General features: G+C 42.1%; 1 protein-coding gene across 8 annotated transcripts in view; it reads right to left on the bottom strand.

The window, feature by feature from the left end:
- Positions 1–21,540, bottom strand: part of PRPF40B (pre-mRNA processing factor 40B) — a 140,333-nt gene that overhangs the window by 106,823 nt on the left and 11,970 nt on the right. For 6 of the 8 annotated variants that reach the window (XM_077483286.1, XM_077483287.1, XM_077483292.1 and 3 more), the window contains exons 3-7: positions 21,248–21,391; positions 15,667–15,738; positions 4,965–4,998; positions 2,799–2,818; positions 1,283–1,336 (exon numbers count right to left, since the gene is read on the bottom strand). In XM_077483286.1, coding sequence (XP_077339412.1) covers positions 1,283–1,336; positions 2,799–2,818; positions 4,965–4,998; positions 15,667–15,738; positions 21,248–21,391 — 324 coding nt within the window. Of the gene's footprint in view, positions 1–1,282; positions 1,337–2,609; positions 2,650–2,798; positions 2,819–4,964; positions 4,999–15,666; positions 15,739–21,247; positions 21,392–21,540 lie in introns of those variants that run through there. The other 2 variants (XM_077483288.1, XM_077483293.1) reach the window with 2 other exon arrangements.

Genomic DNA, 21,540 nt, shown 5'->3' with positions numbered 1-21,540 from the left:
ACATTGCCTGAGTAACTTCACAGTTCTTTCACAGATCCCATTCTCTTGTTTCTTGTGTATCCTGTGCCTGATCTACCAGTGTTTTGACCCTGGCTTCGTTCACTGTCTGTGCTCGTTTGCTGCTTGTCCTGACCTTGGCTTGGCTCATGGATTTCCTGTTATCGCCTGTTTGTACTCTGCACATACCCAGCCAGGCGTACCCTGGGGCAGCGACCTGGTTCCAGCCTTCTACAAGTCCATCCCCACCATCAGGGGCTCTGGTGAAGAAGCAGGCTGGAGCTTAGAGGCTGTGCCCTGGGGAACCCCGAGTTGGCAATCTACAAGGACTCACTACCACAGATTTTTGACACAAGGGAAGAGCTATCACTCAGTGTTTTGAGTTTACTGTAGGCCATCAGCAGAGCACATGCTTTTCAGCCTTTTTGTCTCAGCTCCCTTGCATTTGTTATTCACCATTGCTTAAATGAGGGGATCCCTGAAAGGTAACTCTGGATGTGGAAGGAATGGGATTTTGCATTTCTGGAATGCAGGAGCTGCTATAACTCAGGCGCTGAACAAGTTCCTGTGCCGTTGTGTCTCTGTAGCAGAAGGCAAGGCCTGTCACAGTGGGTATAACTTTGAAGGGGTCTTCAGGGACCCATAGAGATGAACGACATCCCTGGACCTGCAGAGCACCATGTATCTAACTACACATGTTGATATGTGTCTGGGTGAGCACTTACCACTGGATCCAGTGCCCGAAGCAAACTTTATAGGCTGGTCCCACCCAGTATTGTCTAGGTACAGTCTTTAAAGTACAGCACCAAGTATTATCAATCTAGAAACTGCTAGATAGCCTAGAGCAGTGATGGCGAACCTTGGCACCCCAGATGTTTTGGAACTACATTTCCCATGATGCTCTGGCACTCTTCAGTTTAGTGGAGCATCATGGGACATGTAGTCCCAAAACATCTGGGGTGCCAAGGTTCGCCATCACTGGCCTAGAGCAATAAGCAATAAGACATTGATAGAAGTGTCTGAAAAGAGAAAGGAATGATGTAAAAGAAAAAAAAATTCCCCAAAGGACAAGGTCCATAACCTAATGAAAAACTGGTGTTTCACGGAGTGGGTGGGGTTATATGAGCATGCAGTAGGGACAGCGCTAACAAAGTTTAGTATCCATTCATCTGAAGGTAGCCTGCATAGAACCCACTGACATGAAGTCCTATGTCCTGTACTGTACAAAAAAGATAATATGTTTCTGAAAATGAAATACAATCTGTGCACAAAAACAAATATCAACCTTTTTTGGAATGTCCTGAGAGGGTGACTTGTCATCCACAGTTATCTTTGGCATCTGCACAATGTAGAAGACAACTGCATTAGAACAATATTTCATATCAACATTCAGAAGAATATTTATGTCCTGAAAGAATTCAAGAGCAGTTTAGAGCAACTGTCAGGAATGTCTCTCAACACCTCTCTGAGACAATCCCACACCGTCTGTCACTGCCTCCGTGCAGCCTACAGGAAAGCCTCCTCCATGATGACTCCTGCCTGTCTTTGGATTATGCTTGTTGACCGTTGTCTGCCCTGACCTCTGTCTGTTTCTGGATTACACTTACCATCTACTGCAATGCAATGACCTGTGCCTGTCCCTACATTATACTACTGACTGCCACCAGCCCTGGCTATTGAGTGCCTCTGGATTTCGAGAGCAAGCATTGCATTGAATGACCAAGAAAAATCAAACAGTTGATTGCTAATACAATCCATTCACTGCAACATCTCTAAAGTCAGAAAGTTTACTCAATTTACTTTAAAGTAATTTTTTTTTGTTTTGGATACAGAGGGGAGGGGGTGTTACAGCCAGTGAAAAGTGGGAAAATTTCAAATGGGAACAAAGACTGCAATAAATTGCTGTCAGGAGTTCTAGCTTTCCCCTACTGCACTAAAAGGAGTGGTTTTATTGCAATCTGTGTTTTCTTGGAGATTGTCCCTCACTTAGGCCGGCCAATGACAGAGCAAATTTCTTTCCTGCAACCAGACAGTGTTGACAGGGAAATCTCTGCCGCTGAGCCATTTTGTTCTGATGGTGGGGAAAGCCAATCAATTAACTTGGATACATTCAGCCTGCCCATATGTGGTCCGAATCTTCATCAGTTCCTGCTAATCGGCCAAGATTTGAACCGTCTATGAACAGCTTTACTGTTCATATTATATTCTTCCATCTGGACAGGAAATACAAGGAAATCTCCCCAATAGGTCTACAGAAGCAGTAAAAACAATAGAGGTTTTAACCCATTCTCGCTCTATCCAAAAAAAAATTTTAAAAAGTTTTGGCTATAGATTTTTTCAGTATTCTAGTGCAGCACAATACCACAGATATCCAGATATGTGAAGTGGGAGGATTTTCTTTCTGAATCTATGCTGTTGAAAAATTCTACCTCTCCTAGAATTATCCCCAGTCATAAACAAGCTTCCAATGCTGGCGGCTGTGATGAAGCACATCTCTGCCACAATGTAAAGCCAGAAAGATTAATTCATCCAATGTTCATTAACCAGAATGAAAAAACAGAGGTGACATAGAAAGTTGCATAACTGAATCAGGAAATGTGTGTGTCATTTACCCCATTGTGCTGTGTGGCAGAGGTGTGTAAATCACAAGCCCTAGGCAAAAAAAACAATAAACATGCAGTTATTTTATCTATGCACTGAAAATAAAACACGCATTATGCTTTTCTGAATTGAACCTTGGAAAGATAAAGAGTAAAACTGCATATAGTGATTAGGGGTAGATTAATTACTAATGTACTCACCGATGGAGCTGGCACTGCTGCTAAAAATACATACACAAAAAAATAATGTTTATAATATTAGTAAATCAAAGAAATTCATTAGATGAGCTCTATATGTGAAAGAGCTGAATCATACTCAGCAGTGATAGGCAATATAAGGCAAGTGTGTCACAGCGGGCATGTGATGTCACTTCCAGTGGCACCAAGATGCTTGTCATGTGGTATGTGTGTAGCCACAGACTGGCTCCTGCTGAGCCCCTGCTCCCCACAAATACAGTACTGCCGCCATGGGCTGTCAATTTCAAACTTTGGCCTGTCTTTCTGAGCCATACCTATCAACATCATGTTTCAGAGAGGCCTGCCTTACATGTCTAATGTCCTGTACACCCTGTTGGAAATAGAAAAGGTCTGATCGGATTATATTTTCAGAAAATCCAATCGTGTGTGGGCTCTATTGGACTTTTTCCGTCGGAAATCCAAACAGAAAAAATTTGAGAGCAGGATCTCAAATTTTCCGACAAAAAAATCTGATCGTTTGTAGAGAATTCCGACTGGACAAAGTGCCACGCATGCTCAGATCAAATTACGAGACCAAAGCTATTGGCTACTAGCCTCAACGTAGTCCCATCGTAATGAAGGAACGTCATCATATTCAGAACGATCGGACTTTCTGACAACTTTGTCCGACCGTGTATATGCAACACCAGTTTAGGAAAAAATCCCATGGATTTTGTTGTCGGAATGTCCAACCGTGTGTACTGGGCATAAGTGTTAGGAAAAGGTTTCACCTGCTGGTGGCTGCCAGACCTATGGGTTGCAGTTCCAGCGTCCACCAGCGGGTGAATCTCACCAGTCTGGAGTTGACATCATCTCCTGCAATCAGGCATCACTTGATACTGATTGCAGGAAGCACATTTAAACCTGGTGATTACTAGCACACCTCGCCTTGGTATTTTATCCATGTGCACAGACCTGTGTTCCTGAATCCTGTAGCCTGAATCCTGTATCCTGTACTCTCCATCCGTTCCTGGACCCCTGCCCTGCAGCCGGATCCCTTCCCGCCTGCTCTCTCTATCTCCTGTCACCCTCTTCTTGTTCAGTCTTCCTCCCAACCACATCTGCTTGATTTCCCGTGTATGACCCTGTCTTATTACGATAACGATTTTATCCCACACATATATATAATTTGTTGTGTGTCACTGTAGTTTTGGTTGCTGGTTTGTACACTGTTTGCCATATTGGAGATGCATTTACTTTGTATATTTGCTTACCTTTTAATAGATTCTATTATTTATACTGAACCTGTGCTTGGATTTTCCGTGACATTCCACATATTTATGGTCACATTGGTCCCTAACACTAAGCCCTTGTACACACGGTCGGACATTCCGACAACAAAATCCGTCGGATTTTGTCCAACGTATTTTGTCCGAAACTGTTGCATACACACAGTCGGACAAAGTTGTCAGAAAATCTGATCGTTCGGAATGTGATGACGTTATTTCGTTAGGACGAGACTACGTTCAGGCTAGTAGCCAATAGCTTTGGTCTAGGAATTTGATCTGAGCATGCCTGGCACTTTGTCCGATCGGAATTCTCTACACATGATCGGACAAAGTCCAATCGGATCATGTTGTCGGAAAAAAAAGCTGGAAAACTTGGTCCGTCGGATACTCCGATGGAAACAGTCCGATGGAGCCCATACATTGTCGGATTATCCGACAACACGGTCCTATCGGACATTGTCAATCGGAATGTCCGACCGTGTGTACACGGGCTAAGGTTCAATAGCCAGCCCTCTCCTCTCAGTACCAGCTTAGGCCCATCTTCGGCTTCAGGCCTTGTTACGTGAAGAAGCCCATCTGTCTACCCTTTTCCTATTTGAACCATCAGCATCAGCACTGAAGGAAAACCCCCTGCCTTCCTGAAGGTGCAAACTGAGGCTGATCTGAGGTATAAAGCTGCAGGAATTGGGGCTATTTGAGGTCTGAAGGTTCGGGGAACTGGGGCTGACCTGTGGTCTGAAGGTGCAGTAATTGGGACTGATCTAAGTTCTATGATATGCTATTGTTAAATGGCACACTGGTTGTTTGTAAATTTACATTTAATGTGCAAAATGTTGTTGACCCCCTCCTCTATTTCTCCCTTTTGTGGCCCGTTTATGCTCTCCTTGGAGCAGATACTCACAGCTGACAGGCTCTATTACTCCTGGAGCTGTCACCTGCCAAAAGAAAAATCCACATATTACTTGTGTACACAGAAACTTAAATGATCATTGTCACAGAAAAAAGTGCATTCCTATCACAGTATGTAGTTTAAGTATATGTGCACCCATATATTAGAGCTGCACGATTCTGGGTAAAATTCGATTTTTTTTTGCTTAGAAGATTCTCTCACGATTCTCGCGGCGTATCATCTTTCACATTAAAACAAATAAAATTGTGCTAACTTTACTGTTTCGTTTTTTTTTTTTATTTATTGAAGTGTATTTGTTCCCAAAAAGTTGCATTTGAAAGGCTGCTAGGCAAATACAGTGTGACATAAAATATTGCAGCAATTGCCATTTTATTCCCTAGGGTCTCTTATATATATATATATATATATATATATATATATATATATATATATATATATATATATAATGTTTGGGGGTTCCAAGTAATTTTCTATCAAAAAATATTGATTTTAACTTAAGAAAGAAGTGTCAGGAAAAGATTTAGACTTTAAGTGGTTAAACTTCCTGCATTTACACAAAAGCTTGGCAGACTGCCCAGATTATTTGTTTGCACAAGAAGTTCTTTCCCTTTGATCTAAGAAGTAAGAGTTAGTTACAATGTTTCAAGTTCTACACTTGGCAGATTGCCCAGGATGTTTTCTTTGACAGCTGAGTAAGCAGATAATCTCTCCACTTGTTTATATGAAAGAATAGCCTACTCTCAGGGAAGAGATGGTAGGGGGGGGGGGTGAATCGAGATCACGTTTTTTTAACGATTAATCGGGCAGCTCTACCATATATATATATACACACTTGTGCTCATAAGTTTATATACCCTGGCATGATTTCTTGGCCATTTTTCAGAGAATATGAATGATAAAACAAAAACATTTCTTTCACTCATGGTTTGTGTTTGGCTAAAGCCATTTATTATCAATCAACTGTGTTTACTCTTTTTAAATCATAATCACAACAGAAACTACCCAAATGACCCTGATCAAAAGTTTACATACCCCAGTTTTGTATTGCCCCCTTTAACATCAATGACAGCTTGAAGCCTTTTGTGGTATTTGTAGATGAGGCTCTTTATCTTCTAATGCCCCGTACACACGAGCGGACTTTTCGACATCCAAACTCCGACGGACCGAGTCCGTCAGACTATCCGATCGTGTGTGGGCTGCAACGGACTTTTGATTCGCCAAAGTCTGACGGACTTTAGAAATGAAGCATGCTTTAAATTTTCCCGTCGGAACTCCGCCGGACCCGGTCCCCTTAGAAAAATTTGCTCGTGTGTGTGCTACTCCAACGGACTAATACCGACGCTAGGGCAGCTATTGGCTACTGTCTATGAACTTCCTACGTCGAATCCAGTCGTACGTCATCACGTTCGACTCCGTCGGAGTTTGGTGTGATGGTGTGTGGTCAAGTCCGTTCGGTCGAAAAATCCGCCAGAACTCCGTCGGAACTCTGGCGGAACTCCTTTGGAGGTCTGTCAGACTTAATCCCTCTCGTGTGTACGGGGCATAAGACGGTAAAGCTGCCCTTTCCTCTTGGCAAAAAGCCTCCAGTTCCTGTAAATTCTTGGGCTGTCTTGTATGAACTGCAGATCTCCCCAGAGTGGCTCAATGATATTGAGGTCAGGAGAGTGAACCTTCACTTTATTCTGCTGCAGCCAATGACAGGTCGACTTGGCCTTGTGTTTTGGATCATTGTCATGTTGGTACGTCTCATGCGCAGCTTCCTGGCTGATGAATGCAAATGTTTCCCTGGTATTTTTTGATAACATACTGCATTCATCTTGCCATCAATTTTGACCAAATTTCCTGTGCCTTTGTAGCTCACACATCCCCAAAACATCAGCGTTCCACCTCTGTGTTTCACAGTAAGAATGGTGTACCTTTCATTATAGGCCTTGTTGACTCCTCTCCAAATGAAGCATTTATGGTTGCGGCCAAAAAGTAAAATTTTGGTCTCATCACTCCAAATGACTGTGCCAGAAGTCTCTGTGCTGTTGGTGTTTTGTAAGCGGGATACTTTGTGGCGTTTGCGTAGTAATGGCTTTCTACTGGTGACTCGACCATGCAGCCCATATTTCTTCAAGTGCCTCCTTATTGTGCATCTTGAAACAGCCACACCACATGTTTTCAGAGAGTCCTGTACTTCACCTGAAGTTATTTGTGGGGTTTTCTTTGCATCCCAAACAATTTTCCTAGCAGTTGTGGCTGAAATTTTAGTTTGTCTACCTGACAGTCGTTTGGTTTCAACAGAACCCCTTATTTTCCACTTCTTGATTAGAGTTTGAACACTGCTGATTGGCATTCTCAATTTCTTGGATATCTTTTTTTTTAAACAGTTTTATTCGCCAAGTGTACAAACATAAAAAGAAGGCAACATTTACAAGGTATATTCTCAACCACAGACAACAAGATAGCGGAAGTATGGACCGTTTACAAGGTTGCACGGTCCGCAGGCAAAAATATGTTAGCACATAGAGCTTTTTTTTTTTTCCATTGAACACTTAACCATTTACCCATATTTATTACAGATCATATCGTTCATCATCAGTAAACAAAGAACAAACCTATAAACAATTTATAAACCAAAACTATGGGGGTTAATTCCCCCACATTTATCCGTGCCGTGCGCTGACATCTCCCCCCCCCCCCTCCCAGATATGCCCTCACCAATAACATCTCTCATGAAATAATATTTGACAATGGTATATAGTTGTGTCCCTTAGGTGTCACATGGTGTAGTTTCCTTAGAATTTATCCATCTACCCCATATTTTGTTAAATTTTTTCTTACTACCTCTTGCTTCATAAGTCATCTTGTACAGGGTAACATTTGCATTGACCAGACCTTTCCATGCAGATAGGGTAAGAACCTCCCTCTTAATCCAGTTCAAAACTATACGTTTTCTGACATAATAATACAGCAATCGCAGGAATTGTCTCGTATTATTATTCATCACCTCATCCTCTATTACCCCCAGGAGTCCCAAGAGTGGGCTACATATATTCGGAAGGTCAAAAGTGCCTGCAATAAACTGGGACACCTGTGACCATAGCGGTCGTATCTTACCATACTCCCACACCATGTGAATAAAAATGCCAGCTGCCACCTGGCACTTGTGGCAAGTAGGGTCATCTCTTCTGCCCATCCTAAATAGTCTGTGTGGAGTACAATACATTTGGTGAAGGTATCGTAACTGTATAAGTTTGTCCCGAGCTGAGATGACTGTATGCCCATAGGAGGCTAGAACTGCCTCCCACTGGGCTCCAGTCAACTCTGGAATCACCTCTGTCCATCTGCTCCTCATTTTTTCCTCACTGGGCAGTTTTTTGGTCATAAGAACCGCATAGTAGGTAGAGACACGTTTGGTGTGCTCCGGTTCTGCAAGTAATTTTTCCACTCTCGTGTTTTCCAAAAATATTGGCCCAGGCCCAAATTGAGCGTGAGCCGCATGTTTCAGTCTGGCATACTGGAATGCCCATGAGTCGGGAATATTCAATTCCCTTTTTAATTGTGCAATGGTTTTAAGGCCCCCTTCATCAAACAGCTGATGTAAATAGACAAGGCCATACCTCGCCCACCTATGCCCATCGTCCAGGAGAAAAAAGTCTCTTAAGCAGGGATTAAACCACAGGGGGGCATTAGGGGATAGATAGGAGGGTGCATCCTGTATATGCCTTGTACATGTCTCTAGCACCTGTTTAGCCGGTTTGAGTACAGTCATGCCACATTCCGTTGGTACTTCACCTCGCAAGAAAAATTCAAGAGTGTCTCATAGGAGGAGGCAGCAGCTGCCTCCACAGCAGTCGCAGCGTTGCTCAGCTGCGGAAACATTCGCCAATGAGCCTGGACTAATTGCGACGCCAAGTAGTACATGCGAAGATTAGGGATTGCCAGCCCCCCTCTCCCCACCGGTAGTTGCAGAATGTTCAGCGAAACTCGTGCTGCCTTGCCCCCCCCCCCACAAAAACGAGGTCAGCAAGGAGTCAATATAACCGAAAGTCTTTTTAGGGATAAAGCGCGAGGCGTTGGAGAGTATGTATAGAAATTTTGGGAGATAAATCATTTTGAATAAGTTAGCTCTTCCCAATAAAGTGAGCGGGAGTTCCTTCCATTTTTGTATTTTGTCTCTAAAGTCTCGAATTACCGGCCATAGATTCACCTCCGTGAATGACTCGACGGGTAATTTCACTTGTATCCCCAGGTATTTAAATTGGGTTGTGACTATCAGAGGACAGCGAGGAGGGGGCACTAAATCTGGTTGTGGGTCTAGGGCAAACAGCGTTGATTTGGCCCAGTTGATCCGAAACCCCGAAAAGTCTCAGAATTCCTCAATCACCCAGAATGCATTAGCTAACGATTGGTGGGGGTCCCCAAGATAAAGCAGCATATCGTCTGCATATAACGAAGCACGTTCCTCCAACTCCCCGACCAAAAGTCCCTCAATGTCACCCCGAGTCCTAAGCTTGGCAGACAGTGGCTCTATAGCCAGAGCAAAAAGGAGAGGGGACAGGGGACATCCCTGCCGTGTTCCTCTCCCAATCTGAAAAGAGTCTGAAATATGTCCATTCACCCTGATACAAGCCCTGGGATCGTTATACAGTAATCTAACCCAATTCACAAATCTCGGTCCAAAACCCATTTTATCCAGCAGAGAGAACATGTATTTCCACTCGACCGAATCAAAGGCCTTTTTTGTATCTAGGGAGGCTATCACTCAGCTACCAATATTAGTATGGGAAATTTGCATATTTACATAGAGTCTCCTGAGGTTCATTTGAGTGCATCGGCCTGGGATAAAACCCGTTTGATCGGAGTTGATCAGTTTGAGAATCACCGACTGCAACCTACCGGCCAAAATTTTGGCCAGTATTTTGGCGTCAGTATTGATCAAAGAGATCGGTCTATACGATTCACATTCTTGTGGGTCCTTGCCGGGCTTTGGAATCAGAACGATCAAAGCTTCACGCATGGATTCCGGCAAGATGCCCTCTTTTTCCGCAGCCACAAACACTTTTAAAAGGCGAGGGATTAAACTCTCCGCATGGAGCTGGTACCATTCTGCCGGAAAACCGTCCAATCCAGGTGACTTGCCCGGTCTGAAGGAGGAAATGGCACCAGCTATTTCCTCAGAGGTGATAGACTGCTCTAAAATAGTACTGTCCTCTAGGGGCAGCAGGGGAAGGTCAATATCCTCTAAATATGAGAAGAGGTCTCGGTCTGTACAGTTGGATTGGGATTGATAGAGATCACAGTAAAAATTTAAAAAGGTGTTCAGAATATCCTGCGTATCAGTCACTAGGTCACCCGCTGGGCGTCTGATACTTAATACAGATGTAGGGGCATATAGAGGTCTCGCCAGAAAGGCTAGCAAGCGACCACCCTTGTCCCCAAATTCAAAAATGGAGCTGGTTTGCCTGAGCTGTTTCTTTGTGGTCCGGTCCGTCAAAAGCAATCTAAATTGTCTCGTCAGATCCTGCCATGCTTTATAAGCGTCAGGGGATGGGTCCTGTATGTATGCTTTTTCCGCAAGAGTAATGTCACATTCTAGTTGTTTCACCTCCCAGTCCAGGGCCCTTGCAAAATCTTTCGTCTCTTTTGCAAAAATCCCTCTCATGGTAGCTTTAAAGGCCTCCCATTGAGTGTGTATCGTAGTCACAGCACCATTCTCCCTCCAATAGTGACCCATAGCCTCCTTGCATTTCAGCGTCACATATTCCTCCTGCAGCCACTGTGTTTGCAGTCGCCATTGTCGTCTCCCAGTGGGAATATTTAGGTCCAACGTGACCTCCAAAGGCGAGTGGTCCGACAGTGCCCTGGGAAGGTACCTAACCCTGGAGATAATGGGGAGACCATCCAATGAGGATAGGAGCATATCAATTCTAGTCAACGTCTTATGGGTCTCCGAGTGGCACGAGTATGCGCTGACCCCGGGGTGTTTGTAACGCCACACGTCTGTAAGAGCATAGCTGTCCAGCCATGATGCCAGAGTATTACGTGAGCCAGATGCACACCCGTGCCTGTCCAGAACCCCATCCGACACCACATTAAAATCTCCCATCAACAGCAGCGGGCCTTGTGCTATCATTACAGCTTCATGGATGATACTGTCCAGGATTTGGAAGGAGAATGGGGGCGAAACATACACACATACCAGAGTCAAGCACACATTAAACAATTGACAAACCAAAATAGCATATCTGCCACTAGGGTCAGATTTAACCTGCAGAATATGAGCTGCTGCTTTTTTTGTGACTAAAATAGCCACCCCTCTGGAGTACGTAGAGTATTCAGCATGTATGACTCTCATAATATTGGCTTTTTTCAGAGCCATAACCTTAGAGCCCTGGAGATGTGTTTCCTGAAGCAGGATTATATGTGGTTTATATCGTCGTATAAAGTCAAAGACAAGGGAACGTTTTACCTTTGAGTTCATACCACGAACATTCCATGATAATATACTTATTTCACGTACCATGCATAAGACAATTATAATGTAACAAATGCATCGGGAGAGCATTACCTATCCAGGTCTGGGCCAACTTTTACAGCCTGAGGGGGTACAAACAGAGAGAGACAACAGCACACAGCACCAACCAGCACAACAGAACTACCCAACCCATCCCACCCTGCACACAACCCAAACATGTTGTGAGCCTATACCCATAGCTATATCGACCTCATGGGGTCATAGGTCGTATTCAACTAAAAAGCACAGAACATCAAGAAAAATAAAAACAAAAAAGAAAGGAAAAATAAAGATAAAAAGTAAAAAATAAAAAGGGGGGGGGGGGAGAGAAGCCCAAAAAGAGGGGAAAAAAGGGAGGGGAGGGGGTTCCTGAGATAGGGAGAGATAAGAGGGGAAAGAGGCAATAAGAATGTTCTCCTCATGTACAGGGTAAAAGCTCTGCCTTCTTCTGTGCCCACTGTCCCTTTCCAGGGGAACCCCACAAAGGGATCAAGTCCTAGAATAGTATAGTGCAGAGTACAGTCAGAAAGGCGACCCTCACTCCCTCAAACAAACCACACAAAAAAAAAGGAATAATAAAAAAAATATTTGTGGTATAAAAGGTCAGCCAAAAGGAGAATTTTTTTTTTTAAATAAACAAAGAAAAAATAGAAAAACAGTCAAAATGAAGGGAAAAGTACAGAGGGAGAAAAAAATTCCCCCAACTGATTGTGGAGGAGCGGTAAAGGCGGTGCGTCTGGAGATCAGACAGAGCAGCGCAGGACTAGGCACTTAGTAATTGCAGTGTCACCATAGAACAAAGGAATTAATCTTCAGCCTCCTGGCTAACATCAAGGAAAGGTGTCATGGTATTGCAGGTTTGGTCAAAGAATGTAGACTATGTAATCAGCTGCCAGCTTCAGGGTGCGGGCGCCCAATAACATCCAGCCATCGTGATGCTTCAGTAGGGGAGTTAAAAAAGGACACTTTACCCCCATCTACCACTCTCAGCTTCGCCGGGTAGAGCATACTATAGGCCACTTGTAGATCTCTAAGCCTCTTCTTAACATGTACAAAGCTAGCTCTTTGCTTCTGTGTAGCAGCAGAGAAGTCAGGATATATAGAGATTCTGTTTCCATTATATTGCAGGCTCCCTATTGTGCGCGCAGCACGCAGGATGCTTTCACGGTCTCTAAAGTGCAGGATCCGGGCTATCATCGGGCGTGGGTGGGCACCAGGAGGAGGAGGTTTCGATGGCACCCTGTGAGCCCTCTCAATGGCAAACAGGCGCGAAAAGGTGGTTTCCGCCATATTATCCTTAAGCCATAATTCAAGGAAATCTTCAGGTTGTTTGCCCTCAGCCTTTTCAGGGAAACCGACAAGGCGAATATCGTTCCTCCTCTGACGGTCTTCCATGTCCAAAGAAGGGGAAGGCGCACTGACCTAGTGCATTACCATAAAACATCTGACCATTGCCCTTTTTGGCTCTGAAGAAAGGGGGTCACTCCCGAAACGCGTTAGCCATTTCCGTAGAGGTATTCACCAAATTCCTCGGACATCTGGTCTGGAGTCGCCAAACGTTTGGTGCGATGGATTTATTTGTATTGATTTTGCTTGTGATCAATACTTGTTTGTGAGTAGCCATTTTGCTATTTGATTCAATTTTAAATAAAGCTGTTTTATGGTAATGCACTAGGTCAGTGCGCCTTCCCCTTCTTTGTATTTTCTCTTTTTAGTATTTGAACACCCAATGTTCTAAAGGAGGGCTGCAAGACTTAGTGACTACACCATTCCAAACTGTATATATCACATTTTAAAGACCAAGAAACCAGAGCACAGGAGAATTTGCGGTCTTCCATGTCCCCCAGCTTATCAGTATGAGCATGCACTTCATATTGAATATTTTGCACTTTATGTTCCAGTGGGCGCACTACATCTTCCAGGTCACTAATTCGTCTTTCAGCTTCGGTGGCCCTTTCTCTAATGTTCTGGACATCATTCTTTAGGAAAGACATTTCAGCTCTTATGCCATCAATATGTTCAGTTAGGGTGGCCTAGCATGTGCATATCGCTTCCATAATCTGTTTCAGGGAGGGCTCATCCTCCCCCTCTGCATGTGCCATCCTTGCTAGTTCTCCCCTCGGTAGCCTGTCTTTGGAGGTGCCCCTGCGTAGTCCCTCAGCTCTAGGGGTTAGCGGGCTCACCTTGTCAGGATGTGTGGAGGATTCCCCAGCGCCGCTCTGCTGCGTGGTACACGGGCCTTGTTCGTCTGCCTCATGGCCGCCGCCATCTTGAGAGCCCCATACAAACTGAGAGAGGCGCTCCGCAGGAGATTCCCGAGGTGTGCGCCCGTATTTCACCATACCACTGTGTTCCGCCGGGTCACGGTAGTATAACGGAGGCTGTGTGGAGCAGGATCAGTGTCAGTGACACCCAGGATTGCCGAAGGATCTGTTGTCCTGCACGGAGCTCTGACTCGGTGCTGCTCACATGCCGGATGCTAGCTCCGCCCCCCTTGGATATCTTTTTATATCTCTTTCCTGTTTTGTACAGTTCAACTACCTTTTCCCGCAGATCCTTTGACAAGGTAGTTGAACTGTATAAAAAAGCTATCCAAGGAATTGAGAATGACAATCAGCAGTGTTCAAACTCTAATGATTTACATGAGTTCCTGGACTCCTGACAGACCCTTGCATCTTTCATCCAGTGCTGCACTGATGTTTCTGGATTCTGAGTCATGGGGAAAGCAATCTGCAGGAAAAGGTAGTTGAATTGTATAAAACAGGAAAGGGATATCAAAAGATATCCAAGGAATTGAGAATGTCAATCAGCAGTGTTCAAACTCTTATCAAGAAGTGAAAAATTAGGGGTTCAGTTAAAACCAAACCATGGTCAGGTAGACCAACTAAAATTTCAGTCACAACTGCCAGGAAAATTGTCTGGGATGCAAAGAAAAACCCATAAATAACTTCAGGTGAAATACAGGACTCTCTGAAAACATGTTGTGTGGCTGTTTCAAGATGCACAATAAGGAGGCACTTGAAGAAAGATGGGCTGCATGGTCGAATCGCCAGAAGAAAGCCATTACTACGCAAATGCCACAAAGTATCCCACTTACAATACAGCAAACAGCACAGATACAAGCCGCAAACCTTCTGGTACAAAGTAATTTGGAGTGATGAGACCAAAACTTTGCTTTTTGGCCACAACCATAAACGCTACATTTGGAGAGGAGTCAACAAGGCCTGTGATGAAAGGTACATAGTTGGATCGCTGATGTTTGGGGGATGTGTGAGCTACAAAGGCACAGGAAATTTGGTCAAAATTGATGGCAAAATGAATGCAGTATGTTATAAAACAATACTGGAAAAACATTTGCATTCATCAGCCAGGAAGCTGCGCATGGGACGTACTTGGATATTACAACATGACAATGATCCAAAATGCAAAGCCAAGTTGACCTGTCATTAGCTGCAGCAGAATAAAGTGAAGATTCTGGAGTGGCCATCTCAGTCTCCTGACCTCAATATCATTGACCACTCTGGGGAGATCTCAAACGTGCAGTTTATGCAAGACAGCCCAAGAATTTACAGGAACTGGAGGCTTTTTGCCAAGAGGAATGGGCAGCTTTACCATCTGAGAAAATAAAGAGCCTCATCCACAAATACCACAAAAAACTTCAAGCTGTTAAAGGGGGCAATATACGGTATTAAGAACTGGGGTAAGTAAACTTTTGATCAGGGTCATTTGGGTAGTTTCTGTTGCCATTATGATATATTTAGGTTACTGTGATGTAAAAAAATGAGACATAGATAAATAATTTCAGAACTTTGTCCACCTTTAATTTGATCTATCAACTGTACAACTCAGTTAAACAACACACTGAAATCTTTAAGAGTGAAAGAAGCAATATTTATATAAAAGCATGTGAAATAAAAAAAGAAACTGTACTGAATACTAATATTACATGTATTACCAATATAGCATGGAGTACTCAGCTCCTAATTCTCCCATCTGTGGACATTAATTCCTGCAATAGTATCTTGTTATTTTAACATCAAGTTATCTTTGTAGGATATGGACACACTACATTATGAAATTAATCCTCCTGCAAGAGGTTTATATTGTACCTATTAATTGTTCCTATATATTGGAGTTTTCTGTAAAACCCACTTTTCTATAACAAAAAAGACTGAAATCCAGAATACTCACCATTGAAGAGGCTGTGGTTGTTACTGCTGGTAGCATCATGGTTGGCATTAATGGCGGCACCAGGCTTGGAAGCTGTGGAGTAGAATAAAAATTAACAGTCTTATCATTGAATTAAAGTAGAACTATAGGGAAAAAAAAATGTTTTTCCTTCTTGGAAGAGTAAGGGAGGGTTATAACCCCTTCTGATTTTTTTTTTTTCATCATCTGTGTCCCATTGCTGATATTTCCCCTCACTTCCTGTCCCTTAGCCAAACAGGAAGTGAGAGGAAATCCCAGAAAATTAAAGGAATTCCTTGGGGACCCCCAGATCACCAGAACAATGTCCCCATTGGAAGATTTATCCTCAATTACTTTTCTGGGGACAAACCAAAATTTGGTATTTTCTTTTACTTTCAATGATAATGGTAAATGGGACAACAAGAGAGGTAGAATCCCCTTAACAGGGCCACAGACAGAAATTCAAATATTACAGGTGTTGTAATCCCTCTCCACACTATCAAAAACTTAAAAATAAAATTGCCTTATACTTTACTCTATAAATACTTTTGGTAAAACCAACAGGTGGTGTGACATGAGTGAAGCCACTTAAAGACTAAAAAATCAATATAATTCGTGCAGGCTGGCGATCAACACTGGGCTAGTAAATCGCATCCCAGTAAAACAATGCTCAAAAAATTGGCCTAGTGCACATGGCACAGCCGGTACCCCTAGGGATGTTTAAATATACCAGTCCATAAAGAAATATAATACAATAAATGTATTCATCAAAAATATATTACATACATATATATTACATACATGTATGTAATATATTTTTGATGAATACATTTATTGTATTATACTTCTTTACAGACTGGTATATTTAAACATCCCTAGGGGTACCAGCTGTGCCATGTGCACTAGGCCAATTTTTTGACCACTTAAAGACTAGGTTCACCTTTAGCTACATGACACAAAGGTTCACCTGTATTTAGGGAGAAACATGTAACATGTTACTATACAGAACTTGCCCGCATCCCCCCCAACATGACAGCAAGTGGGTTCCACTTTAAAGTGTATGCAAAGCCAAAAGGCTTTTTGTTTTTTTATTGTAGTGTGCATTCATACTGGAACATTTCACCCTCTTTATTTGCACTGGTGACTATTGTCTATGGTGTGGCTAAGTGATGGGTAATCCACAATTTTCTGAGTTGTCACAAGAACAATAGGTAAGGGCAATGCCAAAATCTGTTTCGGTGACAACCAGAGATGTCCCCTCACTTTCTGTTGTGTAACTTGGGCAAGAAGTGAAGGGAACTTTCCCCGAGATAAGACAGACAGCAAAAGCAAAAAAACTGACAGGGGGTCATAACCATTCTCCACTCTATATCTATCTCTCTTCTATCTCTATCTAAATCTAAAAGAAAAGTTTTGGCTTTACATACACTTTACGTTTTTATGTCATTTACTGTACATACAGTACTGTGCAAACATTTTAGGCAGGTGTGAAAAAATGCTGTACATTAAGAATGCTTTAAAAAAAAAATATATATATATATATATATATCGCTTATGTTTATCAATTTACAAAATGTAAAGTGAGCGGACAGAAGACAAATCTAAATCAAATCAATATTTGGTGTGACTACCCTTTGCCTTCAGCATCAATTCTTCTAGGTACACTTGCACACAGTTTTTGAAGGAAATCGGCAGGTAGGTTGTTCCAAACATCTTGGAGAACTAACCACAGATCTTCTGTGGATGTAGGCTGCCTAAAATCTTTTGTTCTCTTCATATAATCCCAAACAGACTTGATGATGTTGAGATCAGGGCTCTGTGGTAGCCAAACCATCTCTTCCAGGACTCCTTGTTCTCTACACTGAAGATATCGTTCTTAATTACACTGGCTGTGTAAGGTTGTCAAGCTGCAGAATATTTGTAGCCAATTACATATCTCCCTGACGGTATGATAAGTAACTGCCTATATTTCTCAACATTGATCAGGCAACATTAAGGACTGTAGACACAGTGGTTGGACAAGGAAATTTAATGCAGCAGATGAAAGACATATCATGCGTTCTTCCCTTCAACAATGGAAGATGTCCAGCAGTTGGCACAGAACTGATGGAAACCAGATACACCCATCTACTGTTCAGAGAAGTCTGGCCAGAAGTGGTCAAGGGAACAAGGCTAAGCAACTCAATTATGCAGGAAAACTGGGAGGGCAGAAAAGTGGTAGCAGGTGCCCTGGACTAAGGAGTCAAAATTTTAAATATTTTTCTGTAACAGAAAGCAGTTTGTTCATGAAGGGTTGAAGAGCGATACAATAATGAGGGTCTGCAGCAAACAGTGAAGCATGGTGGAGGTTCCTTGCAAGTTTGGGGCTGCATTTCTGCAAATGGTGTTGGATATTTGATCAGAATCAAAGGTGACCTCAATTCAGAGAAATTCATCCATTCATTCATTCCATCAAGCCATACCATAAGGGAGACATGTGATTGGCCCCACGATTAATTGTTAAAAGATCGTGATCTCGATTCAACCCCCCCACACAATCTTAATCCAGCATTTCAAAGATTCATGTAACAAGTGCAGAGCAGTTCCCTGCTCACAAATGTAAAAAAAAGAAAAAAGAAAAGCAGCTGGTGTTCTATCGTGAAATCCCCAGCCATCAAAAAATACCTACGATGGGTCTGAGCTTGCGCAGTACGCAACATCACTCCAAATGATATGTTGATCAGCTGGTGTGACGTCAACACGGTACATGTGCAGATCGTTGGAGGCAGTATCTGACAATCTGCTAAGCGTCGAGAGAGAATTAACCGCCGGGCACGTGCATCGGCTCTTCAGTACCACAGCGCAGTCCCTATACCCCTTAAAGTGGCCGCCATACAGCTACGGCGAATTAACGCAGGGGACCCATTCTGCCACCGTCAATCATTCCTGATGCAGATAAAATGGCAGTCTCCCTATGTAAATAAGGAAGATCCTGTTTTATCAGAGGGGAAGATGGAGATCTTGTGTTCTTGCTAAGCAGGAACACAAATCTCTATCTTCCCCCAGTTTAACCATCCCCCACACAGTTAGCAAGCACTCCCAGGGACCACATTTAACCCTTTGATTGCCGCTGGCATTAGCCCCTTCCCTGCCAGTGTCATTAGTACAGTGACAGTGAATTTATTTTAGCAGTGATCACTGCATTGGTTTCACTGGTACCCAAAAAGTGTCACTTAGTGTCAATTTGTCCACCGCAATGCCGCAATTCCAATAAAAATCACTGATCGCCGTCATTACAAGTAAAAATAAAAATAAAAAGTCCAACAATCTATCCCATAGCTTGTAGGCGCTATAACTTTGCGCTTATTGGGATTTTCTTTTACCAAAAACATGTAGCAGAATACATATTGGCCTAAATTGATGAAGAAATTAGAATTTTTACATTTTTTTATTGGATGTGTTTTATAGCAGAAAATATCAAATATTGTTTTTGTTTTTTCAAAATTGTCTGCCTTTTTTTGTTTATAGCACAAAAAATAAAAAACGCAGAGGTGATCAAATACCACCAAAAGAAAGCTTTTTTTGTGGGAGAAAAAGGACATCAATTTTATTTGGGTAATTGTCAGTTAAAGCAATGCAGTGCCATATCGCAAAAAATGGTCTGGTCAGGAAGGGGGGTGAACCTTCAGGAACTGAAGTGGTTAAAGCAACCTTGTCAAGTAAAAAAAAAGTTATTTATTTTTGGGGGTTTTTATTAAATTGTTCCTCTGTTTACCCCTTATTAAGCCTTAATTTACTCTAATCAGCTTTATTAACCTCCCTGGCGGTATGATTATTTCAGATTTTAGGTGCTGAAAGCGGTACAATTATTTTGCATGAAAATGTGGCTTTTTATATTGTAGTCCTGCAATTCTTAGGAATAACTCACTTAAATCTGTCCAAACCAGAGTCTAGTAAACATCCCGGGTATGATAAAGTTTGAAAAATTAAACCATAAATTATAATATAATAAATAACTATAAATAATTATACCAAATAATAATATAACAATAATAAAAATTATTCAATAATGTAATCAAATCAAAAACACAGAAATTTGCTCAGTTGCAGAATTGTTGCTGTCATTACTTTTCAGTATTTGATGACGGATCTCCCCACAAATCACTATCCCTCAATTCTGTGAGTGATTCCAATTTATTATTGCTGTTTTCTAGCTGGTCTAAAACCATTTTTGATGTAAAGGGACAGTTTTGGTTGCTGTGGACAATCTCCAGTTTCCAGGCAGAAAGAACAGTTTTTATAATATAAAACTACATGCAGAGCACTGGACAGACCACTAGGGACAAAGGGGATGTGAAATAATTACATACAGCAATGTAATCTGTAAGATTACATTATACTGTATGTAATGTGTGTGTTTTACTTTTTGAATTTGGCGCCGTTCTCCCTCCCCATGCGTCGCAACGCTCGCAGGGAACGGAGCCTGGCGATGTGATAGATTGAGCGGAGAACGGCTCGCTCGTACAGCGGGGGGACATCGCTGGATCCAGGGGATAAGGTAAGTAAGCTCATCCTGGATCCAGCGATGTGATCCTGAGTCTGGCTCGGGGTTACCGCTAATGGTACAAAATTTTCACCCCGAGCCAGACTCAGGAATACCGCCAGGGGGGTTAACTCCTATTCTCCTTCTCCATTCAGTTATTATTTTCCTGCTGATTCTTTTTCAATTTTATTTACTTCTATTTTCTAAACTATTAATAATTACAACTTTTTTGTTTGTTTGCTTTGTTCATTAATATTTCTACACCTATAACATATATTTACACGTTTCACATTGAAAAAACGCAAAATTAGAAAAAATTATTTTATTTCATTTGTAAAATAATTTTTCAATGCTTTGTACCATTGCTGACAGCTGAAGTGTAAACAAAAGTTACGGTAGGTATCGGTAATTGGTATCGGTGAGTACTAAAAAAAAATAAAAAATAAAAAAAGACCCTAATATAACTTAATGATAATTTACGGCAGCTCTACAATAAGGAGTGCTGGAAATAATGGTTTGGTCCCCACAGAGCCCTGATCTCAACATTGAGTCTATCTGGGCTTACATGAAGAGGCAAAAGGATTTGCGGCAACCTACATAACCCGAAGATCTGTAGTTAGTTGTCCAAGATGTTTGAGACAACCTATCTACCGAGTTCTTTCAGAAGAATTGATGCTGTTTTGAAGGCAAAGGGTGGTCACACCAAATATTGATTTAAATTGCTCTTCTGTAAATTTACTTTCTTATTTGTCAATCGATATAAATAAACTATTACCACTTCTACTTCTGAAAGCATTCATAATTTACAGCATTTTTTTCTGCCTAAAACTTTTTCACAGTATTGTATGGTCATTTTAGTCTATTTCTTGTTGTATTAGTTGCTATAGAAGCATTTCTGTCTGTTTATAAATGACTTTTCATGCAGTAACATTATAGGGAAGGAGTTTTCATGAAATTAGCATGAAAATAATATAATATAATACAGTATTGTTTACAAACACTGTAAAATTCACTAAGAATATTACATTTCTGACACCAGACATTACATTTTTTAGTTCCCACCTGAGCAAGAGGTGGTGGTCCTGCCATAGGTGGGATCATTGGTGGCATCATCGCATGTGGAATTGGGGGTATTGCTGGAGGCCTCTGCCCAACTGGTGGCAATCCAATTGGTGGAAATGGAGGTGGAAGCCCAGGGGGAGGCATCTAAAAAAAACAATAAACCAATGTCAAAAGGAAGATAATATCTGGTATATGGTCTACAAGAAATGTATTATGACCTAAAACACGGTCTGACTTTCCGACAGAAAAGGTGCGATTGGATCGTGTTGTCGAAAAATCCGATCGATTTCCAA

The sequence above is a fragment of the Lithobates pipiens genome, unplaced genomic scaffold (assembly GCF_037356315.1).
Source record: "Lithobates pipiens isolate NorthernLeopardFrog02 unplaced genomic scaffold, aLitPip1_a1.2 Scaffold_16, whole genome shotgun sequence".
NCBI lineage: Eukaryota > Metazoa > Chordata > Amphibia > Anura > Ranidae > Lithobates > Lithobates pipiens.
This window is presented reverse-complemented; position numbering and strand designations above follow the sequence as displayed.